This window comes from Tachypleus tridentatus, chromosome 2 (genome assembly GCF_004210375.1).
Source record: "Tachypleus tridentatus isolate NWPU-2018 chromosome 2, ASM421037v1, whole genome shotgun sequence".
Taxonomy (NCBI): domain Eukaryota; kingdom Metazoa; phylum Arthropoda; class Merostomata; order Xiphosura; family Limulidae; genus Tachypleus; species Tachypleus tridentatus.
The window spans coordinates 90554613-90580713 of NC_134826.1; the positions used below are offsets into that span (position 1 = coordinate 90554613).

Here is a 26101-nt window from a genome sequence, read left to right on the forward strand (position 1 = left end):
CATCTCCTCAGTACGAACTAATTTGTTATAAATAAGTATTTGTTTGTTTGTTTTGGAATTTCGCACAAAGCTACTCGAGGGCTATCTGTGCTAGCCGTCCCTAATTTAGCAGTGTAAGACTAGAGGGAAGGCAGCTAGTCATCACCACCCACCGCCAACTCTGGGGCTACTTTTTTACCAACGAATAGTGGGATTGACCGTCACGTTATACACCCCCACGGCTGGGAGGGCGAGCATGTTTAGCGCGACGCGGGCGCGAACCCACGACCCTCGGATTACTAGTCGCACGCCTTACGCGCTCGGCCATGCCAGGCCTATATATATAAATAAACAAATCTCTCTCCATCACAAATATAGGACCAGATTTATAAAATATATATTTATAACACGCATCTGTAGATAACTTAAGTAATTGAGCTAAAATCTTGTGCATTAAGTTGAAAACGCAACTAAAAAGACAACACCACAGTCCACATGTTTTAAAATGATATATTAAAACAAGTCAAAAGTATATACGAATATTTGTTATGCTGTCGATTATCACAGTTGTAACAAAACTTTAAATAATTGTATCTTTTTTGTCAAAAGTCCACACAGGCTGTTACCTTAAAATACAATTGTTAAAACGAATTATTTTTCCATGCTGTGTTATCACAATACAGCCTGTAATAATTTCACTTCAGAAATTGCCATTATACGATCTTTATCGCTAAACTCACAATCACACAGTTTAGATCTAAACAATAATTTTTCTACGTCTAATTATACTAGACGGAAGTAGAAGTCCGTAACACTCCATGTAATACTCAATTAAAATAATGAGGAAAAATTCTGAAATTACTCAGTGACATGACCTAACAAAAATCAATCACTAACTCATAACAATTGAACGTACATCCTACTCTACATATGATTCGTAAATAAATGCAAGAACAAGCTTGTCACAAACTTTCGCTTCTGAAAAAATAAAATATGACACTTATAATATCCAAATCACAACTCTCGCATTAAACTTAAACTGAAATAGTCATATATATTTAATAGCTACACATGATTTTGAGCACATGTAAGAACTTTGTCAATTGAACTATGAAGTGATTTTGAATTTGAGATTTAACTATTTCTGCAGGTAGAAAGTACAGTTTCTTTACTTTCAGAAGTAAAGTTTCAGTTTCAGAATAAACATATTTATTCGTGTTAATTTGAATCTAATTCTCTATGCAACATTATAACATAGTGATGATTTGTTGGGTTTTTTTTGTTGAACGTTTGTGGATTTTATGTGAATAGCCATCTAATTGTTTAAGCTATATTTCATGCAGAAATTGTTTCCAGATTTAGTCTCATAGCCCCTACTTTCCACAACTTTTCTACGAGAAAGCATGATCCCAGATCTCCATAGCATTAGCCTTCTTTGCATGCTGGTTATGTTTTGCATAATATATATTCGCTTGTAATCTTACAAATTAGCGCCTCCCTTTCAAACATTATGCATAAAGGCCTGATTTACCTCTAATGTTACATGTTTTAATGAAGTAACACACGAACAAGCAACAGTGTAATCTCTCAAGGTTTTCTTTACATACCCACCATTGGAAAAGTAAAATGTTAAACCCATCTCTTACCCTTTCAGGAAATTAGTTCCAACAAAATAATTCTAGATTACCATATCTTTCTCTACTGACTTTATGAAAATGAAGTCCAAAAGGAATATAATGTAAATGTTAATGGATTCTCGTGATCAGAATCACTTGTTTGTGTAGGACCCAGTATCTATAGTCTCAACCACTATTTATTACTTACCAACCCCAAGTCCAGTTATTGTAAAACAAGGTAGTAGTAAAGCAAAAGAAAATGAGTTATAGGATAGATGAACTAGATTTTTGTCATTACAATAATGATAGTGGGCAGCACGGTTGTATTTTGGCCAAGAAAAAGACCCAATAATGCTTAAGGGACCACCATGTCCCCAAGTTTAAAAGATACATTATATAAAGGTAATATACACGTGAATTTATGTAAACTTGTAGAAATATCACTTGACCACCATAATAATTTAAAAGTTAAAGCCGAAGAACATTTTTACAACAAAGAATAATTTTACAACATTTGTTTGTTTGTTTTTAATTTCACGCAAAGCTACACAAGGGTTATCTGCGCCAGCTATTCTTGATTTAGTAGTGTAATACTATAGAGAAAGCAGCTAGTCACCACTAGCCACCGTTAACTCTTGTACTACTCTTTTACCAACGAATAGTGAATTGCCCGTAACTATATAACGTCCTCACGGCTGAAAGGGCGTTTGGTGTGACGGGGATTCAGAGCAACAACCCTCAGGTTGCGAGTCAAGCGCCCTAACCACCTGGTTATGCTGGGCTTTACATTTAAACCTACATTTTTGGGTAAACTTCTGACCAACCAAAATTAATCTATACGTGATGAGTGTGTGTTTGTGTGTTTTTCTTATAGCAAAGCCACCTCGGGCTATCTGCTCAGCCCACCGAGAGGAATCGAACCCCTGATTTTAGCGTTGTAAATCCGGAGACATACCGCTGTACTAGCGGGGGGCTGTAGGTGATGAAAATAATCATTTTCCTATTCAGTGAACAAGAGTTCCTGGATAACAAAGACAAAATTCAAGAAAATAAAACTATCACAGGCTTGTGTTATTTGTAAGAAACAGTTAGATCAACAACTTCTAATATATAAAAAAGCCAGTACGTCTTGGTAGCATTGTATTCCAACAATGACGTTTATGCCATGTCACTTAGCAACAAAAGTATGACCTAATATTCTACGTACTAAAGGCATAAAATGAAATGCATAGACAAGAAAATTTTGTAAAAGCATTTGTTTATCTTTTAATTTCGAGTCTTCATTGATTAAAGAACTTTGTTTTATTTAAAAACGTCAGCGACATAACAGAAAACAGCTTAATTTAGAAACGATATAAATTAAATCTAAATTTTTACTTTCATAATACATTTTACTTACTTGACTCTAGGCTAGGTGACCCACACTACAGTCTTACTCTAGACTTATTATATTAACACTCAATACACTTATAATGTTTCACAACACTTTTCCTCACAGCTCCCTTGTACTACCGTTAATGAAATCGTAATGGGAAGACAGTAACCGAATTATTCTATCCGAATAAATACATTTTAGGTTTTATGGCTCTGTCTGTTTCGAGAAATCAACCGTGACGCCACGTGACACACAGTGGTTTTTTATATATAGGTTACATGGTTGACCCCTAAGTTTTTAGCTTTTTTTTTTTCCTACAACATGAATGATTACTGGGTGAACAGTTTCCTTAATACAGATTTCTGGAACGTGGGTTATTCTGATGTTCTCCAACCTTATGCAGGATTGATCCATACAATAGAGGGGTTTATGCCCATATTAAGAAAAGCTATCTCCCTAGCTAAATACCGACCATCCTATCACCACCAAGACATTAAAGAGTGAACCTGTCAGGATTATAAAACTGTTGCCGCCTGCTTTTTGTGACATAGCTACACTGCTTCAGTACCAAGATAATGACACAAGTAGTAAAGAAACAGTCACATCCAGTTGAAAGGCATACATCCAACAAATATCATCAACGACTGCACCAATTTTTCTAAAAACCTAAGAAGGTTTCCCCCAGAGTTAAAATCTGGGAAGGACTCCTCTAAACTTGCATGGATTAGAGAACAGCTCTGACACCAAGGCAACTTACCATAGCGACACCACCACTAGTTGCAAAGAGTCAACAAGATATCCTCGATATTTATAGTATTAGCCCCACAAATAGTCAAGCAAACTCGCTTGCTGTTACTATTGCTAGGAAATGTTAAGATTCTGATGGTACCATCAATGCTCTTGACTCATTGAGCTCTCTTTAACAACTGTAGATTCAAGAGCGCTATTGCCAAATCCAGGTCACAAAATCTACTGAGTTCCAGTATAATAAAGCAAGAGACCACCAGCTGGAATGCAGAAACACATCATCACGGCAGAAGGAGGTGTAGTGGCTTCGTGCCAATCCTAACAAGACTCAAAAGAATAAACGAGATCAGCTATCAGATAACAGCTGTTAATCACTTATTGCCTGCCACTCTTGAGAGTCTCTTGTTGAGACTAATTTTGGGTTACTGCTTCTTTTTTAACAATTATAATAATACTGTTTTTGATCATTTTTAATATTATCTTACTGTTATTTTTATCATTTTTAAACAGTTAATCCTTCTATCATAATGTGGTCTCTGTGCAAATTTTCATATGAATTTGTCTTTTTTTTTATGCCACGACAGCTATAATTTTGAATTTTGTGCACAAGCGTAAATAATAAAACTTTATAGTTATTTCTGATAATTTCATGATTATCCTATACAGTGTTACTTTGACTAAGAGAATCATGCAACAATATACATCAGACTTACCACTTATATCTCATGGTGACAAAATAATGCTGTGCCCAGTTATAATTAAGTATGAAAACATAATTTACATCTATAAATCATTTTTCAATTGAGCTGAAATAATTATATACATATATATATATATCAGTACGTACTTTGCATCATTCTTTTTTAATATCATATATTTCATTCATTTTGAGGACTCGTTTTATATTTTTGATTTGTTGTCCGAGAATTTGGTTTGTATTTTTTATGTATTTCATTATTGTTATTATTGTTGTATAAAGATGATTTGTTATTATCACTGTGTAAAGAATTATATCATTATTGTTTTTATTTTTATGCAATATATTATATCAACGGTTTTTATTCTGTACTGTCTTTATCTAATATAAAAAAAGTTTTATTATTTTGTCATATTTTGTACGTTCAGTTTTGTGAGTTGTTTGTTCTTCAATACGAAGTTACACGATAGGATACTTGTGCTGGACTCACCAGTATCGAAATCCGTTGTTTGTGGTTATAAGCCATCACACCTACTGCTGACCCACTGGGAAAGCGACTTGTTATAAGAGATTTATTTCGTGTTTTTTCATGATTTTTATCGTTGTTGAAATTATTTTTGTAAGTCTGAAAGTCAATTTTCTTTTTTTTTCTTTTGTGTTAATTAACGTAAAAGTATCATTTGAATGTTTATTTTCTTTGTATATGTATCTAGCATGTAATTTCAGCCCTATGAAATGACTATTTTGTCTCTGTTAAAGGGTACTACGATTGTTTATTTGTTTGTTTGAAGTCAATCACAAAGCAGCACAATGGACTCTGTGCTCTATTCATCACTGATATTGATACCCAGTGGTGAAGGTTTTTGCAATAAGATTTGTACAGTACTGTGCAAAAGTGTAAGGACAAAGTCAAAAATTAGATTTCAGGCTACTCTCAAAGAAAGATCGAGGGTAAATCACAGATGCAACATCAAAATTTTATTAATATTTATATTTAGTACTAAAGAAACTCGCTAGGAGTGCTTGAGTTCAGCAAACAGTTAATATTTTTCTTATTCTTCTTTTGCTTTAATAACTGCAAAGAGTCTTTCAAGCACTGTTGCAACACACTTAATCAAAGTGTCCTTTAGGATTTTACTTCAGATGTTTCTAGTAAGCCTCCATAAAGTTTCTTTTAAAGTAAGTTTTGATTTTACAATGTTTTGATCAATCAAGTACAAGATTTGTTCGATTTGGTTTAGATCATAGTTTTGTGAAGACCATTGTATCGCTTGAATGATTCCAGCAGCTTCGTTCTTAGTTAAGTAATTTCTGCATAGGTTGGATGAGTGTTTGGGGTCTTAAACTGCTCAGTAGTAGAAACCTTTACCAATATATGCAAACCACTGGGTAGACCATGACGGATCAGTATACGATGCTACTTGTGCTGGGCCATCATTCCATTTATTTTGCAAATATATCCTGTCACCTCAGCATAAAAGCACTTCCAAACCATCACAGTGCCTTCCCATGCTTCATGATAGGTGATATGCATTGAGATATCTTTCATCTTTCTTCCGCTAGAAGAGCGTACAATCTATGCTTTTAACCAAATATTTCAAACTTGGACTCATTTGTCCATAACGCCCTTTGTAATCTGGACACTTTTCTATCATTTGGTACACGGTCATTTACTTCATGCTTGAGATCAGTGGCAGACTTCCTTCTGTCCCAAAGGCTGTAAATTAAATACTTAACATCACTATCATTGAGTTTATGCATTCTGCTTCTTCCTTTCCTATTTTCAAATCTACCTGTGTGGTTTAATGATCTAGGATGTACTTGATAGTGTCTGAGGAGCATTTAAAGTCTGCAACAAGTAGCATCAAGTAAAGCTTTTATGTGAACTCAGACTCTATTGACAATTCTCTACACTTTCTGGGCCATGAAATGACAACAGAATTCGATATACAGCATTAAACATTGCTTTTATCAAGATTTATTTATGGATATGTGGATATTACTTGATTTATTCTATCACATTGTTTGTTCTTACAATTAAGCACAAAGGCGCACAATGGGCTACCTCTGTTCTGCCCACCACGGGTATCGAAAACCCTGTTTCCAGTGACATAAGTTCGCAAACATACCAATGTAGGGCCTTCTATCATATACTGGTACCGTATGCTAGCTTCTTTCTGTATAGTTAAGACACTGCATGGGGCATCATGAAAATTACTTCAGACACTAAATTTGATAAATATGTTCATTCAAGCAGAACCCTTATGACATACACTTGGTAAAGTATACTGGACTTCAAAAGAATGATAAGTATTATCGTCCTGGGTCATTCAGTTGTCAACAGGAATCAGTGAATCATTATCGTAATGTTAAAATTTACATTCTGTAATGGCATGGAAAGTTAACATCATAAAATGAAAAGAATGTAAAAATATTCTCTTATCTTGACACTTTTGCACAGTACTGTAGGTTAGGTTTAAACTCTGTACAATACTGACATATTACTAGTATACGTACATGTATGCACTAATGAAATAATACATTATCGTGCCCCATTCTTCTAGTATGCTTCTCCACAAATGGCTTACAGTTTCAAAGTTGAGAACAGTGTCACAGTAATTGTGTATTAAAGCTAGAGTACTAAATTATTCTTCGGGTTGGTGCGCACAAAAACTTTTCAGGGTAGACAAAGTAGCGTGAAATTGTGAAGTGAATATAAAACATTCATACACGTACGCTGGATAAATAAAGGAAGAATTATGCTTCTTATTTTCCAAGGGAGCAAGTGACCCTTCCCCTGCGGATGTCCGTGCATACACCTCAGGTAATTATATAGCAATTAAATACTGTAACTTACCATAAATTACAGGAATACATATATAGTCATGCCATGTTTGGTATATGATAAGTTCCAGTTAGAAGCCCGCATTGAAAGGATGTCCTTTCCTTACTAAACAAAAATCAAAGATGAGAGAGAAAATCCCTAAATACCCATTGCCTCACTATAAAAACCTTCAGTTTTGCATGAGGTTCGTAAGTTAAGATGTTACCAATTTATAGGGCCGCTTACGGTTTAAAAGTGAACGTGCAGGACTTTAGATCAGAAATTACGTAAAATGTCCCTGTTCGATTAAAATAACCCATGAGCTGGCGGTGTTGACCAACTCCCTTCCTTTAATTCTATCATTTCTAAAGTAGGAATGGCTAGAGCATATAGTCTTGGAATAGTTTTACGTGAAATTTAACAAAACAACTCATTTGAGGAATAATAAATTTCAGATATCTAACTTCAAGTCGAACATAACGGGAGACAAGTAGTTAGATTATGCATTTTGTTTAGTTACTCTATAGCTGTTTCTCAATCGTTAACATAACGGATTTATATTTGTTTTAATAAATGAACTTGTACCCCCACAAATAGCTTTAATACTACTGAACAAAAATTACAAAAACCTGATACAGAATATTTCAACTTTTTACCACATCTTTACAATTCTGAATTTAATAAGTCTCATTACCTTACTTTGTTGTTTTTTTTGTTTGTGTATGGTTATAAAGAAGTGTTAAACTATGAATTGTTACACTGGGAAAATAAAATTCATATTTATTTATGTTGAAATATCATAACACGTTACCCATGAAGGTAAAACTACTCAGGTTTTGTGCTGCGTAGTACGTCTTGTGTCTCACGTTTTCTGATTACCTTTTTCTAGTTGGAGCTGCTCTTGGCCGGTTTTATCTAGATTTTCGTTTTCCCGCTCAAGTACGTTGATATAATCTAGGTTTGCGTACGTAACGCGTTGGCTGTTAACGAAGTCATAGGTATAGTTCTTTGTAGCACTTCATATAAAAATGGCCAAACGTCGGAGTGGTCGTGGTAAAGTAGCAAAGAAAGGAAAGAAAGTTTCAGAAATAGATAAAACTGAAAATGTAGAATCAGTGGAAGAACAAAATGGGGATGTGAAAGGTAACGTATCGGAAAACAAGCCAGACTCACGCGAAAAGAAGGATATCAAGACGGAAGGTGAGTCTCAAGAAAAGGCAAGTACTGTGAACAAAGAGGTAGAAGAACCAGTGGAGCAAGCACAAAGTGACGTTGCTACGAAAAAGCCAGGGAGAGGAAAGCGCGGGAAAGATAAAGTTGAAAACGAAAACGTTACCAAAGAGAAAAGAACTAGGAAAGACGCTCGTGTTGTTATTGAACACTGGTAAAGTCAGATGTATCTTTAAGTTCATGTTTTAAAATTTCATTAGTATATGAAAATCTTTAGTTCTTATTTATTTTAAAATGAAATTGTTAATTTCTACTAACGAGTCGCATTATAATTATATGGTTAGCAATGTAACTTGTAAGATGGTGTAAAGCATTAGTGATTTAGTTCAGTAACTTTAAACTAAAAACGACTGAAACTATTTACTTGTTAGAACTACTATTATTAAATATTAACATAATTTTTTCATTTAATTTTCTACGTTTGGCATCAAATTGACACTAACTACGACACATTGCATTATTTATTGGGCCATAGAGGTATTTCCTAGAAATAACCATAACAGTTTACATTGTTTAGTAGACCTAGGTGAATAGTACAGTGCACAAAATGGCTTACAAATTTTATTTGAACGTATAGTGTAAGCAAATTATTTGCGTGTTTCTTTTAAAGAAACTTTAACTTCTTTATGCCCCACACCCCTAAAAAATTTTAATATGTTCTTGCACCCCTCACAGTAATTATTCATTTAAGAATAAAGGTGAAGGTGGCAAAACGAATGTTATCTCGCATCCCTGGTTGGGGACCACTGTTCTAAAGCTCAGGCCTGGCATGGTCAGGTGGGTTAAGGCATTGGACTCGTAATCTGAGAGTTGCAGGTTCAAATCCCGGTCGCACCAAATATGCTCGCCCTTTCAGCCATGGGGACGTTATAATGTGACGGTCAATCCCACTATTCGTTGGTAAAAGAGTTGCCCAACAGTTGGCAGTGGGTGGTGATGACTAGCTGTCTTCCCACTAGTCTTACACTGCTAAATTAGGGATGGCTAGCACAGATAGCCCTCCAGTAGCTTTGTGCGAAATTCAAAAAAACAAACATACAAACTAAAGCTCAAAGCTACATATTGATGGGTTACCTTGTGATGTGATTACTAATGGGTATCAAAACCAGGTTTACATTGTTAATTATAAGCCTGTAGTGGGCAGAGAAAATTATGAATCAATTTTTTTATAATCATTGTGTATTTTATGGAAAGTAGTAGTTGTGCAAATATTTATTCTTTATGTTGTAGCAAATAACGTTTTTCCCCAAATTAGAACAGTAGCATTGAGCATGCGCAATTGAAGGTGTACTTTCAAATATGAATAAGGCATTCAAATAAAACACATGGCTTTCTCAAGTGTTTTTTTTTATAAAATGGTACATTTTTAATAAAAAAATATTTGTATAGTTGTCTTCAAAGTTGTTAGAAATGGTATTAACTTTTGACCTAAGACGTCCTGCCACATGGTAATAAACCAATCAATATGGGTAGTAAGTAACACTAATAAAGCAGAGAACAATGTTTCAACCTTCTTAGATCAGCTGTTAGCTAGTCTTACTACCCATACCAGTCATTCTGAAATAGATTTTTATTTCCAAGTTGGTTTCTTTGTCATCACAGAATCAACCAATTAAAAAAAATTATGCCATAAATAATATGCAGGGGTTACTATGAGAAGTATTTTTGGTGTTTTACCATCAGGATTACTAAGTTTTAAATACTTGATAAGGATAAGATATTAATAAACATAACTAACATAATGTTCATTTATTGTTAAATGCTTTTATAATATGTATAAACAGGTGTTTATTTTAATTTTAAAAATATAAATACAATCATATTGCATTGATGTTATTCCCTGAGTTTCATATCATATCAACAAGTTTCTAGCAGATAGGGATATCATTATATTCTTTAATTCTGGTATATAAATTAGTGTAATTTGAGGAAAGTTTTATGTATTTGTTTCCTCCAGGCTTTTAGATTTACCTTATGGACCTTTTTAAGTATGGCTTAATCAACTAGGAATAATTCAGGATGTGTCAAGACATTATTCTTTTAAAATTAGTAGGTATCCTATCTATAATGCTGGCTAAATATAGATTAGCTAGTGCAGGTGGCCTCTAGAGATACTGATAAAATTTTAACAGTGTTCTCTTTCATTACATGGAGTATGCATGAGTTGTGTTTGTTCAGTTATAAATGACATATTTAGGGTTATTTATATTTTCAATAAATAAAACCTCTAATTTTAAAATTGCATTTCTTTTAAAAACTCATAAATTGAAGTGTTTTTTTCACATAATGTTTATACATACTTTCATGTTGGTGACACTTTGAATTAAGTTAAATGTGTTTTCAAGTTTCTTGTTAGTTATCTCTTTTTGGTAAAGAAAATGGAAATTAATTTTTATTTTTACATACTTTAAATCTTTATATTTGCACTGGCATAGTTCACAATAACTTTAAACTTTGAGTAAACCTCTTGTATAGCATGGATACACATCTGCTAGTGATGATAATATTGTATCATTTATTTGACCATACTAAGCTTAAAGCAGTATGAGAGTGCATTCCTATAATGCACTTTTGTACTTGCACTTTCATAGGAAAAGGATGTTTGAGAAATGTCTACATATATTTCAGAAGAATAACTCCACTCTGTTTACTATTGTAATTTTGTAGAATAACTTTATATTAAATAATAGCAGACTAATAATGTAGGTGTGACTGTAGCTGTTATATTTGCAACATTGTAGCTTTTAACACTATTGTATAACAACTAACAGCTGAGATTACATATCTAATTTGTTAATCATTTTGTGTTGGACTAACCAAAATGAGCATTGGTAAAACCCAGACAAAACAAACATTCATTTAAACACAATACACAAGTTTGGAAATAATTATATGGGACAGGACATTAGTAATGCAAGTTTTAAGTAAAGACTTGGTAGATATTTGAACTAATCAGGGCTTGATTTTTTTTATTTTTTTTTAAATGGATAGGATAGTATGGATGAGCCAATAGATCTCTCTTGCTCATTAACAAACTACTAGAAAACAATATCCAGTATATTATCTGCAAAGGTTTATTGGTACAATACTGATAAATAAAAACACAACTGTCTTTTTATATATTAATATATATTTATTACAATTTGGATATTTTACATAATTTTAAAATTTCCATAAAGATTATATGAGAAGGTTCATTAGGAAATATGCTCAGCTCATGCATGTAACACTTAAATTGGGAATGATTAGTAATCATGAGCTTACATTCTATAGAAACTTTTGTAAGAAAAAGTAGTGTTCTGGTTTTCTCTGGGGTTAGTACAGTATCTTTATGAAAGCTATAGTGCAATCTCAACATATTTATGTATTACATGTACAATATTATATGTAATATTAAGTACTCTGAAATATATCTTAGTTTTTCAGATTGTCAGTAAACATTACAAGACTTTAGCATGCAAAATATCAGTATTTTTAGTAAGTTAAGGTTTTTAAGTAATATTTTTTAATACCTAATTTTCTTTTCAAATGTTGATGAGCTAACATACATACAAAGTAATTTTGGTTTTTTAAGATTAGAAATACTTCTATGCATCAGAAAATTTTCCAGTTTGGCATAATAAATATGTATAACCTCCAAATAATCATCCAGTGATTTTTTAAGAAAAAGGTTATCTGTTATTACTGTTGCACCTCTTTATGAATTCAGTTGATTTAACCAACATTGTAATCACCATTTAAAAAAATTGGAAATAATATTTTTTGTTTATTCCAGAATGACTACAAATTGTAATACAAAAAAAAAACATTTTTAAATAGCTTAAATCTAATTATCTTGACATTTTCAATTGTGCCTGGCTTACCTTACACGAGCTCCAATGATGTAGCACGTGTTGTAATGTTATCATATCCAACAACATAAAATTGGCCTTTACAAAATGACCTATCTTAGCTGTATTTTAATTGATTAGTATTTTGTAAAATACAGCCATATTTCAGTTATGATACATTTTGTAAACAGTAATAATGTATATATTTAAGTTCTTATTATTTTTTTTTCTTGAAACATGGAATAGTGAATAAAAAAGTATAGCAATTATCTCTTCTAGATATGATCTGTATACTTGTTTGCTGTAGGTTTCTAAAGCCTTCAAATATATCATGAGGTTTTATAAATACATTTTGAAGTAATTAAGTATCATAAATTACTATATCAGTATCATAGATTTCCACTTGATTTATCAAGTTCAGTAACTAAGTTGTATTTGGGTTGAGAACTATAAAAATTCGAGCTCACTTTGATTTATGCATAAAAAGAAAGGATTTGCTTCATAAATATTTAAAAATGGCTTGGAAAGCCACTTAAGAGGACATTTTGAGCTTTCAATTGGTTATATGTCAGTAGGTATACATACTTGTGTCCAAAAATAGAAATAAATGGGGGCCACAGTTTCAATCACTAAATGTGACAATATCTCAGCAGATAGAAAAAATAGGTTATTTTATTGTCAGTATTGGTAATTTTTGTTTCTAATTTTTAAGAAGCTATAGACTTTGTATTTGGACATTACAAACAGTTTGTTTGAACCAATGCTGCATTCAGCATACCACTTGATACACCTAAATCAATATTTAGGTGTTGTTTTTTTCTTATATTTACTTTTAAGAAATTAACTTGTAAAATAATAAAATTATCTATAATTTGAAGCCAAAGTTATTTACATAAATTCATCAAAAAGTAGTTTAACAGTTTTTTGTGTAAAACATTTAAAAAAAAACTTATGAAGGTAGTAAATTATATTTTCAACTTGAATTGTATGTTTTTGTGTTTTGTTTGTTAATTTTGACACGTAAAGCTGCATAATGTCATTTGCATATCTAAGCCACAATACTGGCTTATGTAACTTATTATAGTGCACTGTTCTGTGTGATTATAAGATTGGCCAGAAAATCTGATAATGGATTTCCCCCAGAAAGTCCATTTTAACTGAAGGAAGTACAACTCTGTATTGAAAGCAGATGAATGTGAGTAATTGTAAGTGTCATTAGGTGTTATTGTTTTGTGTTTTTTTTCTGGGGACTTGTCAATAACAGTAAGTTGTATTGCCTTATGATAAGGAGTATGATATAATAGGTTCAATATGATAACATTACTGTTTAAATTACTTAGTTTTGTTGGAGGGGTAGAGTGCTGTTTTTTGTAATTTGATGTTTATTTTGGAAACAAAGTTCCTAAATGCATTTAAAGTATTTAGGAAGGTTGTATTTATACCTTAGCACAGTGGTTCCTAACCTTGTTGGAGGTACTGAACCCACGCAAGTTTTGTACTTTCATTCACTGAACCCTTCGTAATTGGAAAAATAGTTTTTTTCAAATTAAAAACATAAGTAGATATTTTATTAGTGTACAAAATGAACCATGCATCAGTTGCACACAATATCACTGTGTTCAAATAACAAAACCAACAAAACATGAATTTCACACAAAAACATAACTGAATATTTACTGCAAATCAATGTGACTTTTGCTGTTGCCTTTCAGAGACAAGTTCAGAAATGCGTGGCTTCACCTTGGCAAGTGCCACTTACTTTATTTTCGCAACAGAGTATGTTCCTTTTCTTTGTTTTTATGTCTAACATTCTCAAAAAGGATTGCTTGCAAAGATACGTTGTAACTAACAAACGGTATGAGTATCTCGAGGGCTTTCTTAGCAATGAGAGGGTATGCTACGAGTTGGTGACACCAAAATGTTGAGAGCGTTGTTCTGAAAAGTTGCTGTTGAATGTGGCTTTGCTGAAGTTCAATGATTTCGTCGAGGTATTCATCATTGACATCTGCTGTTGCAACACTAAATGTGAACAGCTGTCTCACCCATGCTGGATATGACTCTGGTGGGGAAGTATCTGTCGAGAGACTTTGCAAGCTCATCTAAGTGCATGGCAATTGCTTGCTTCAGTTCTCCGGGTACAGAAATGTCTCCGATTTCAGACACATTTTCAATCTTACTTACACAGTTGTCCAGCAGGGAAAAGTTTGTAAAGTTATCACTCTCTGTTCGTCATTTCCATAACGGTAGCTTTTTTTGAAAAGCCTTCAGGTTTTCTTCTGGCTCAAAGATGTTGACTCCACTGCCCTACATTTGTTGATTGAGATTGAGAGCATTGAAGAACTCAGATTTTTCGAAGTAATCTGCACAACAATGTTTGTGCTCATTCGCAAAAACAGGGCTAATTCCACATGCATGGCAAAAACACGATTCAGCACTTTTCCCCAGGATAACCACCAAACATTAGAATGGTACAGAAGTACCTCGAATTCAGAGCCCATTTCATTACACAGGTCTTTGAAGATGCAGTGCTTCAGGGCACTATTTTGTACAAAGTTCACACATTACACGACAATTTGAAATACTTTTGACAGTTTTGAAGGCAAGGTTTTTGTTGCCAAAGCATGCCTGTGCAGAGCACAGTGCGTTACAATGATGTGTGGTGCATCGGCTTTCACCAGCTCACCAAAGCGAGAGTTTTGTACCAGCATAACTGGAGCTCTGTCCGAACAAATTGCAGAAACCATATCCCAAGAAAGATCGTTGTCTCTGAAGAAGTTATCCACAAGTTTCTTCAATTTGGCTGTCTTAGTTGTTGTAAGAGGCTTACAAAATAAATCTTTTATCTCGTCGTTCTCGCACGAATACAAGCTGGCTTTGATTGGAAATGTCGGTGGACTCGTCGAGTTGAAGGCTGAATTTTGCTGGGCCTGAAATCAGATCTGCAACTACTTGAACCGAAATGTCATTGCTCATATTATCTTTTCTGCTGCTGATGGGGTCATTTGAAAGAGAAATTTGGGATAACTTATTTTCAGCAGCTTTTCCCAGCATGATATTTGCCATCTTCAATGCAGCTGGTTTCACAAGTGCTTCACCAATGGTGTGTAGTTTGCCCTGCTTGCTTTGCAATCAAGTGCGCAACTTCGTACGATGCTGTGAGGATCGGTTTGTCAATGGGTACAAAGCCGAGAACAGGCAAAGTAGCCTTTTCATCAAACCTGGCTCTCTTTACCTTGAATTCAGCAAGTGTTGTGTTCTGGAAGTTCCCATTTCCATGCAGCTTTAGGGAGTGTTCTCATAGTTTTGCTGGTGCTAGACAAGAATTGGCCAACTTGGCATTGCAAATCATGGATTAAGGATGCTGATTCCCATCATGTTCTGTTATATACGTGAATCCATATTGTATGTATTCATCTGACCACTTTCTGTGGTTAGTTAGTATGAAGGGATTGAAAGATTAGGAAAAAAAATCAAATGATGCACAGTTACTACAGTCACAAGTCAACTACTAAGTGCACAAAGTTCCCTTCAGCACAGATATTAAGGCCAAGTGGTGTGACGTAATGAGCCGTGGCCAATGATGGCTAAGTGGAGCATGATGTCTCGAATTATACGAGTGGGGTGAACGGAATGGACACACAGGTTAAGAACCACTGCCTTAGCATAAGGTTAGTGGGTTTCTATTGACTTTTGGAAAGTCATAAATATTTGGTGTCCATCTTTGGTTTGTATCCTAAAAATTATAAAATCTATAAGTAATAGTTTTTTGTTTGTTTTTTTTAAATATTTTGAGTAGTTTGCTCAATTTCTTCGTGTGTATTAAGTTAAGGCAATACTTACTATCAGCTGATGTTTACAGCAGTTTTTCAACCAGTGTTTGCCCATCTGAACATTGGTCTTGCTTCTTTCAGTCTTTTACCAAACTTGTATCCACCTGTGACAATGTATACCTATATCAATGCACTATATCCTGGTACTTTGATAATATAGCTATTTATGCACAAGTGCTTTGGTATGTCTGGACTGCAATTTTAGTGTCACATTGTGGATTTCTATACAATTATCACTTCTTTTAAAAGCTTATCATACTGTTTTTGGACATGAATTCCTGTACTGCTGTTGTCAGCACATAGATTCATCAGATCTCTCCTATTATTTCTCTGTTTTGTATCTCTTTTAGGATGGGGGGGATCACTCAGTTTAGACTGTCTGTGATTTGATCAATTGTGAAATGGAGACATATTTGGCCTGCGGTTGCTTTTCTTGATCAGCCAGGACATTCTGGGAAAATTTGAATGTTTTTCCACTGCTTTCTTAAGTAAGCTTCTAACAAGGCTAAATTGGATAAATTACCTCATGCTCCTTTTCTTCAATTAGACACACATTTGTGAGAATTGGAAGCTTTTTCTCAGTTGCCAGTCTACTCCAAACTAGGTGATGGAGAGGTTGTTAGGGATTACTTTTCCCTCCTAGACCTGATATTTCTGGCTCAAGCTGGAAAATTTACTGTTTTATTATGTGATGGGATAAAATACACCTTGTACCCTCATTGGTCTGTTTTTACATGCTTTTGTTACTTCTGCCAGGTGGATGTTTTAATTCCAGACTACATGTGCTCTTTGATTTGAGGGGTTCCAGATTTGACCCTGTAATCACTTTGAACTGATTCCCAGAAGTAGCGTAGTTGCAAATTGATGTCACCAGTTTGCTTTTTTCATTGTTGTTATGGGTCTTTAGATTTTCTTTGGCTCTAGCTAGTAGCCAGGGCAAGACCATAGCTGTTTTGACAATCCTTTACACATGTTAGTGTCTATGATTGTTGGGTTTGATCTGTAGGAGCAAGATTATTAAATTTATGGACACCTGATATCCCTTGACAACAGAGCCATGGTTACTTTGGGTTCTGGGATTGGGTTGATCCTTCTGTTCACTTTCCACTTCTTGTACATCATGAGGGGGACCTCCCAGGAAAGGTTCTGTTCTTTCAGTTGATCTCTTCTGGAATCTAAACATCGACCCACGTGTTTGCAGTGAGTGGCCACCCGTGAAGGGGACGAGAGGATCCTGGTGGTTGAGGGTTCCAACCCTAACACACCACTTTGGCCTTGAATTCCTGTAGACAAGCAGCCTTGAGGTGCCCCCCCCCCTTGGCCAGTTGGCTGGACCACTTGGTCCAGTACCAAGTACCAGTGTTGGAAGTTCTCAACAGGTGTTGTGGACATTGTGTCTCATGCTGGTGTTTAGGTATAGTGCTCACAAAATTCTGGCATTGCTGCAGTGTCCTTGCTTAACATTGTAGTGCATCCCCTCACAGGGCTCCATGGTGAGTGGGGTCAGTGGGTACCAAAATTTCTTTTTTCTTATGGATCCTCCAAATAAAAATTTAAATAAAATAGTGAAAAACAGTCCGTAGTCTTCAAGTTTCTAAGCAGCAATCTTCAAGACATCTGTACCACCTGTTGTACCTCATTTTCTTATGCTACCTTCTCTTTCAGAGAAACCTTTAGGGCAAATGTCCTCCATTTTTATTCAGGAGGGACTTGCTAGCTCTCCAAAGTCAGTAAAGAAGCATCGATCTGGTGACATATTGGTGGAAACATCCACATCTTCACCACAGGCAATTGGAGATGTACCTATTGAGGTTACACCTCATGCTACTTTGAATCCATCATGAGGAGTTATTGTTGAGAGGGATATCAAGAACATTCCCGAGTCAGAGATTCTCACTGGTTTCTCCACTCAAGGAGTTTCTGCAGTGAGGTGTATCTCCACTCTCAAAGATCGAGATACATTGCCAACCAATATCCTCCTTCTGACATTTGCATTGCCATGTTCACCTACCACCATCAAGGCAAGTTATCTTAATTGCAGGGTATGGCTGTACATTCCAAACCCTCTTCGATGTTTCCAGTGCCAGAAATTCAGTCACTCAAAGACGTCATGTCATGGTTCCCTGACATGTGCTCTTTATGGTGGTAAAGACCATATCAGTTGTAATGGCTCTCACCTGTCCTACTTTTGTTCTTGCCCTAAATGGTTGGAGGAAAAAGAGGTGCAGCATTTGAAAACGATTCATAACATTACTTATCCTGAGGCTCGAAAATTGTTGTCCACCACGGATGTACGCTGCTGCACTTCATTGTACAACTAAAGTGGGAGTGCAGACAGATCTTTCTGCCTCCAAGAGAATCATTCTCAAAACAAATGAAAAGCCTTTTGACCTCCATGGTTAAAAAAGTTGATGAATAAACTTTACACGCATCTCTGTTCTTTACATACATTCCAACAAACCCCAAGACCCACATCCTTTGTTTCTGAGTACAGGCATTCCCTTGCATACATCCTTTTCTTCCACCCCAAGATGCAAAACAATCATTCGATCACGTCCTCAGTCACTGGAATCTCCTTCCAACAACAAAGACCTGCCCGATCAACCCAGGGCAGGATCCATGGAGGTTGATAAACCTCCCTTGAATAAGGACAGTAAAGAAAAAACATGATCATAAACAGAAAGGTTCTCCAAATGGCCACCTTGATAAAATGGAAGTATAGAGGTTTACATTTTAATGTGAATGACATCGAAACACTGATTGCTTCCTACCATTCTGTATGCCTTTCCTTACAGGAAAAATTTCTGAAACCTGCTGTTACAGTCAACTTTCAGCAGTTTTCTTCGTACAGAAATGACAGGTTGTGATGGATGAGTGCATGGAGGGGTAGCACTGTTGGTTGATCAGCATGTACCCACCCTGTCTTTGTCACTCAACACTTCCTTAGAGGCTAGAGCCATCTGTGTTTCTTTGGGTCACACCATCACTGTTTATTCTCTCTACTTGTCACCTGTAGAGACATATGATCAATCAGACCTTGATGCTGTCATTGAACAGTTGCTGGCTCCCTTTTTAATCCTGGGGGACTTTAATAAACATCATCCCCTCTGGGGAAGTGCTGTTATTGATAGGAAGGGTCGCTCTATAGAGCGTATGCTCTCTGATCACAACCTTTCTCTTCATCTGGTTCTTCTACTTATTTCCATGCATCTAGTCAGTCCTTTACTGCTATTGATCTCTGTTTGCTCCCCTTCATTATTTTTCCATTTTTCGTGGAGGGTTGACAATAATCCATGACGGTAGTAATCATTTTTCTATAAATTTGAGAAAGACTGGCCATGGTCGATGCCAGATAACCCATGTGCCCTGGTGGAAACTGAATCAGGCAGACTGGCCCACTTTCACTGCTCTCGCAGAACTTGATCCTGCCATCATCTGTAAGCCATCAATAGACGACTGTGTGTTAGCAGTAACAGACTGTGTTATACAAGCAGCTGCTCAATGTATTCTTAAAACCTCGACATGTTTCCCACTATATCCTTGTCCATGATGGAATCCTGTCTGCCACTTGGCACAGAAGGCTCAAAAAATGGGCCTGGGATACTTTCTGTAGATATCCCACACTCTCAAACCACATCACTTTCTTACTAGTGGGTTAGATGTCAAAGCCAGAAGAAATCTTGGATTAAGTTCACAACTGGCATATCTTTTACCACTAGTTCCAAAGTCACATGGGACAAGATTCGAAAGGTCAGAAGGCAACGCACTTCTGTCCCCTCTCGATCTTACTCTCTGATGGCCAGGAAGTAGCTGATATCTGGAGCATTGCTGATACTCTAGGTGAAAGCTTTTGCTGGGTATCTAGCACTTCTGCTTCTTCCTCCACCTTCTTAGCCATCAAGACTTGGGCAGAGCAATCACGTCTTTCCTTTCGAGCTGATTGTCTCTGTGACTATAATTGTCCCTTTACACTGGTGGAACTAAAACTGGCAGTACATTGGTTGGACCAGATGAGGTACACTATGACATGTTGTGTCGTACATCTCCTGCTTCTCTTGCTATTTTTCTGTTTGTAACTGGATCTGGCAGGAGAATTTTTCCTGGTGCTGGGCTATTGTCCTACCTTTCTCTGAATCTGGGAAGGATCCCAAGATTCCTTCAAACTACCATCCAATTGCTTTGAGTTGTCTCTGTAAGACCTTAGAGAGGATGCTTAATGCTCATCTTGTTTGGTTCCTTGAATCAAACAACCTCCTCTTGCCCACTCAGTTCAAGTACCAATGACAGCGCTCTATTATGGACCACCTGATTTGACTTGTAACATCAGTCAGAGAAGCCTTTCTCAAATGACAACATCTTGTATCAATATTCTTTGACATTGAAAAGGCTTATGATACATGGAGGAACAGCATTTTGCAAGACCTCCATATGTATGGGTTACATGGTCATTTGCCCATTTTTATTAAAAATATTTCAATGGACAGGCAATTCCAAGTTTGTGTGGGTTCAACACTTTCCTGTTTTTTTTTACAGCAACTTAGAGTTCCTTAGGGCTGTGTTTTGGGTGTCACACTTTTCAGTATAAAGATTAATGTCATCGTTGAACAACTCCCTCTTACTGTTGCAAACAGGCTCGTATGTCAACGACTTTCACATCTCATGTCAGTCGTCGAACATGAGGTATATTGCGCAGCACCTACAGAATGCCCTCAATTGTTTACTGAAGGGAGTCACGGCAAATGGCTTTAACTTCTCTCTAAAATCGTTATGCACGTTTGCCTCCAATGGGGTATTCATCCTGATCCTGAACTCCATATTGGTGAAGTTGTGCTGCCTGTTGTCCCTGAGATGAAGTTCTTGGGGCTTAACTTTGACTGTAAGCTGACCTTTATACCACACATTTCGCAGCTATGGGTCAAATGTACAAGACCACTGAACATTTGCCTGTTGTCCCTGAGATGAAGTTCTTGGGGCTTAACTTTGACTGTAAGCTGACCTTTATACCACACATTTCGCAGCTATGGGTCAAATGTACAAGACCACTGAACATTCTGTGTTCTTTCTACCACCACTTGGGGAGTTGCTTGATGTTCTATGCTGAAGATATATCGTGTTTTTATTCGATCGAAACTTGACTATGGATCGCTGGTCTATGGCTCTGCCAGACCCTTGGCCTTAAAGTTGCTGGATGCCATTCATCATCAAGGATTTTTACTCTGCACTGCGGCTTTCAACACCTTCTCAGTTCAAAGCATATACATAAAATCTCATGTACCTTCTTTGCACCTCTGCTGTTTGCAACTGTCTTTAGTATATTCTTTGAGACTTTTTTCCTTATCAGATCATCCCACCTGGGGTTATGTTTCACTTTTTTGGTGGGCCATACTTTTTCAGAACAGACGATCTGCCATTCCTCCTTTTGGCCTTCATATCCAGGTGCAGTTGGATGAATTGGGTCTGTCCTTGGATAACATTGCAGTATCCACTGGTCAGTGCATCCCACCATGGCTTATCACAGTCTACAAATGTGACCTTTTTTTAAGTCATCTGAGAAAAGCATATACTCCAGATTGGAAGTACCATCTTTTATTTACTGAACATCTTTCGAACAATCTTTCCATTCCTGTTTATACAGATGATTCAAAATCAGGTGTCTCTGTGGGCTCTGGCATGGTTTGTTGCGGTTCGGTGGTTGTGCGCAGAATCCACTCTGCAGCTTCTATGTTCAATGCTGAACTGTATGCCATTTCTCTTGCCCTGGATCACATAAACTAGTCAGTACTTAAACTGCACTATTTATACTGACTTGCTTATTTCTCTACTGGCCCTGGAATCGTTTCACGTTGTTTCACATCCTTTTCTCGCTGATATTCAAAATGAACTGGCCCATTTCTCTTTAACATCTACTTCTATCCAGTTTTTCTAGATACCAGGCCACATTGGTATTCACAGGAACAAGCTCGTAGATACTGCAGCTAAATCTATCCGCTCTGGCACTATCACTGCCATGTCTGTTCCATACATGGACTATGGTCCTTATTCAGGGCTTGGCTCCATGCCAGCTGGCAGTCAACTTGGAGTGAGCAATGCAAAAACAAGCTTTTCCAAATAAAACCCTATATTGGATTTTGGCTGTCTTGTTTCCATAAGGAACGGAAGGGGGAAGTTGTTCTGACTAGACTATGCATTGGTCGTAGTTTTTTAACTTGCTGTTTTCTTTTATCTGGAACTGATGTATCAGTGTGTAGTATGTGTCTTTACTATATTCTGTTTAAATATTCTATATTTAAACATGTTCTGTCCCAATGTTTGTCTGTAATGTTAGTGTTATTAATGATGGTGACAGTGTTCACCTTAGTAAAAGGTTTTAATTTTTTAAAGGCTATCAATCTTTTTAATGCCATTTCAGTTTTTAATTTATACCTTAAACCTTCTTTAATGTGGTTCCCTTTTAAGAATCAGTCTCTCTAGTTCGATTTGAAATTAGAAAATGACCATAACACTAAATAACTTGACACCAAGACTGGAAAGGCCAGCTTCAGGTGACTAATGCTGCTGTTTGAACTACCCGTTAGTCATCCTGGTGAGTTATTATTAAAACTTTGCTACACTTCTTTTAAAACTTTTATTACTTTACTTTTTGAAAATGGCCATAATGTCACATAGCTTGGAACCAGGACTGGAAAGGTCATCTTCAGGTGACTGACAGTGGTTTTTGTACTTACCTGTTAGTCTTGCTGGCGGGTTATGATAATTACCATTATGCTACAGAAAGTCCTTTACGACTTCTTTTACTGTAGTTTTTCTCTTAATGTAGACTAGATACAACTTTGTTTTGTTTTACCTTAATTTCCTTTTATGAATTTTACTACATTTACTTTAGTTTTACCTTTTTACCAGATGTTTGGTGTAGATAGCCTAGCTGCTTTATGCTATAAAACACAAAATCAACCAACCAACCAATCTTTCCCACTTAGAATCAGTGTTGGTGACTGGATTGGTTTAAATTTCAGAAGAGTTATTATATGAGTGAGGTGCTTATGGATAGTACCAGAGTAGAGGGCATGCTGACAAAGGTTGAAAGTATCACAATGCCAAAAATTGCTAAGTGCATTTAAGTGGGTTGTAAGAGACTGGAGCAGTGAGACCAAGGCTTAGGTATGCAGTGTGAAGGTTAAGGAATTGCTTAATGTGTCAGTAGAAGTAAGCCTAGTTAAAAATATGCTTTGAATTTAGGAACATGTTAACTTTTGTCTAGTCTAGTATTATTGAATTTTCCTTTAAGTTCATTCATCAAGTTTTGTAATGGGTCTGCTTTTGGTTTTTGCTTTCCTGTTATTATTAGGAAGGTTAGTATCAACTTTTTTTTTTTTTTTTTTTTTTGCAGGTGTTTGGAAGTGAACTTCAACACAATATAAAAATTAAAAGTTTCAGAAAAAGCTCAAACCTAAATTGCAAAGGGTGTGTGTGTATATAGTATAGAAGGTTGATATGGAGATTTTTTATTTTAAAATTTAAAACAAGTAACAGTTGTGACCAGTTAAGGAAAATATCTCAATAAAGAGGGGGTGTTAATATGCAGTGGAAGCGGAGCACAGATGGTGTCTAACAAATAATTGCAATCTTGATTCCTTGGATGTTTGGAGTAGTCAAGTCTTAATTTTTATAAGTTAATTTAGTCCTAACATTAAATAAAAGATTAAAATAAGCTTGAATTAACAAAAATTGCAATGGTAATATTTTAATTAGTTGATTATTTTCATGACAATAATAGAGCTAATTTTCCAGATCTACTTATATGTACATATGAATATTAAATAGTTGCTGCTGGATTTATTGCTTGTTACTTTGTGGTTCCCCAATCTGTATTCTGAGGGAAAATAAACATGCTGTCATATGAATAATATTGATCAATCGACAAAACTGCCATAGTATGGATTTCTGTTTCTGTAATCTGAACACAGCTCTTATGAAGTTTGCATGCTTTATATCTTGCCTAATTTGTACAAAAGTTATATTAGTATAGGTGTACTTAATGTTAGCTGTGTTATAGATATTGCATCTGAAGCTGTATTTTATAATTTTGCTTACTTTTTCCTTGGAACTCTTATTTATGGGTAGAAATTCTATACAAATTAGAGAAACAAAACATTTAAGCAAAAGAATTGTTGAATTATTTCAAATTAAGGAATTCAAAATATCCAAAAATTATGGGTATAATAAATAGGTGTATTTACCTTGGATATTTATATTATGAAAAATTCTGATTGCTAAAACAATGAAACTTTTAAGTATGTAGATATTTTAAAGTAAAGTACTGTTATTATAATACTTTACAAAGTCTGAATTTTATAAAACTTGTAAAGTGTAAGATTCTACTGTTAGTGTAATGTGTTGCATACGAAAGTTTAGGTTTCTTTGTTTTCATTATCACTCAAAATTTAATAGAGAATAAAGTTTAGCTACATTAGTTTTTGTTTTACAGCAATGCATGACAAGTTTATAAACGTAACGCAGTCCAAGTGGTAGAAATGTTGCATGCAGAATATCCAGAACTTCAAGTAGAGATGAATCCAACCAAACCTAGAAGAAATAGCTTTGAGATTACTCTAGTCAAAGAGTCTGGAGAGGAGATGCTTTTATGGTCTGGTATCAAAAAGGGTCCACCTCGCAAGTTGAAGTTCCCAGATCCCAAAGAGGTGGTCACCATTCTCAAGAAATTTCTATTAGCTTAATAAGTTGAATAAAAATGGATTGAGAATGGTGTACCACCTCTTTATCATTACTGTAGGTACTATTAACTCAAATATTATTCATGTTTTAAAAAATATATATAGTTTGTAAGGTGAGGGAAAAGTATTTTTGCTCTACATACCTATGCCATACTTATTGACAGTTGTAATAATTTTACTATTAAATGGGATAAACAGAATCTCAAAAATTATATTTAGTTTACTTTTTAATGAACATGAATAGAATCTAACAATTAGTTCAAGGACATTATTGAATTGAAAGTTTGGGAAAATAATACAATGGAGAGTTAGGAGTTGAGACTGTTTGATTGCTACTGGTTGCTGAATTAAAATTACCTCATTTTTTATTTACAGATTGTAACTTATCCAAAACAGTTCCAGGTAAACAGGAAATATGTTTTAATAAGAATTCTAAGAAACAGAATCGATTTAATTATGACTTAAAACAGATGTAAGCCTAAAATGTGCTATAATATTAAATATTTGTGAGCAACATGGAACTTGAATTTGTGTAAAGTTGAATCCATAAAAAAATCAGAGAAAAATTGAATTTTATTCAGTTGTTTTGATACAACATGATTTTCATTATATTCTTTCTTCAGGTAACTGCATCAGAGAAATTATGTTGCTGACAGTTTAAATGTGGGTACCAATGAATGGTGGGAAGTAAAGGAAAATTTACCTGTTTCCAATCATGATGTCTGCCACATGTAAACAAGGAGCTGTAGGATTTTCATGATGCTTTATCTTACTGTTTCATCTTCAATATGATGGACCATATATTCATGTTCTCAGTTCTTGACATTCATATTTAAAGTTTTAATGTGTGAAATGTGCTGAGTAAAAAAACTAGCATTAGGTTTCTGATTTCTCATTTTATTGATGGACATTATTAGTATTTCTTTTAGTGTTTATACGGTCTTCATATTGTGAAATTGCCCCATTTTCTCTTTGTGGTTTTATAAACACTGTAAGTTACCAGTTATGTAATAAACATTTTACTACAAAACGTTTTGCATATTTTTCCAACCAGATTTGTTTAACATAAAAATGTGAAATTACTAGTATGATTTTCATTGCTTATTCCTTTAACCATGTTAATAAACAGTGCAAAGATATATTATGATTCCTAAATTTAACAATTCTTTAGTAATAGTTCAATTACAAAAGTAAAATAACTTTAAAAAAAAAAGTATTCTTTTCTTGAACATTTATGAATC

The 26101-nt window shown here is 35.1% G+C and overlaps 1 protein-coding gene across 3 annotated transcripts; it reads left to right on the plus strand.

Moving 5' to 3' along the window:
- Window positions 1–8174: 8174 nt before the first annotated feature.
- On the plus strand, window positions 8175–25890 carry LOC143244498 (uncharacterized). Of its 3 annotated transcripts, none has more exons than XR_013025120.1 (3): window positions 8182–8622; window positions 24614–24919; window positions 25484–25890. XR_013025120.1 is itself a non-coding variant. In XM_076489289.1 (2 exons), exons 1-2 carry the CDS (start codon window positions 8267–8269, stop codon window positions 25485–25487), a joined length of 360 nt encoding a protein of 119 aa, XP_076345404.1. In that variant the 5' UTR covers window positions 8175–8266; the 3' UTR covers window positions 25488–25890. The 3 variants fall into 3 exon arrangements, 1 of the variants encoding a protein (XP_076345404.1); XR_013025121.1 differs by having other exon boundaries at window positions 24614–24915; XM_076489289.1 differs by lacking the exon at window positions 24614–24919 and having other exon boundaries at window positions 8175–8622.
- The last annotated feature ends 211 nt before the right edge of the window (window positions 25891–26101 follow it).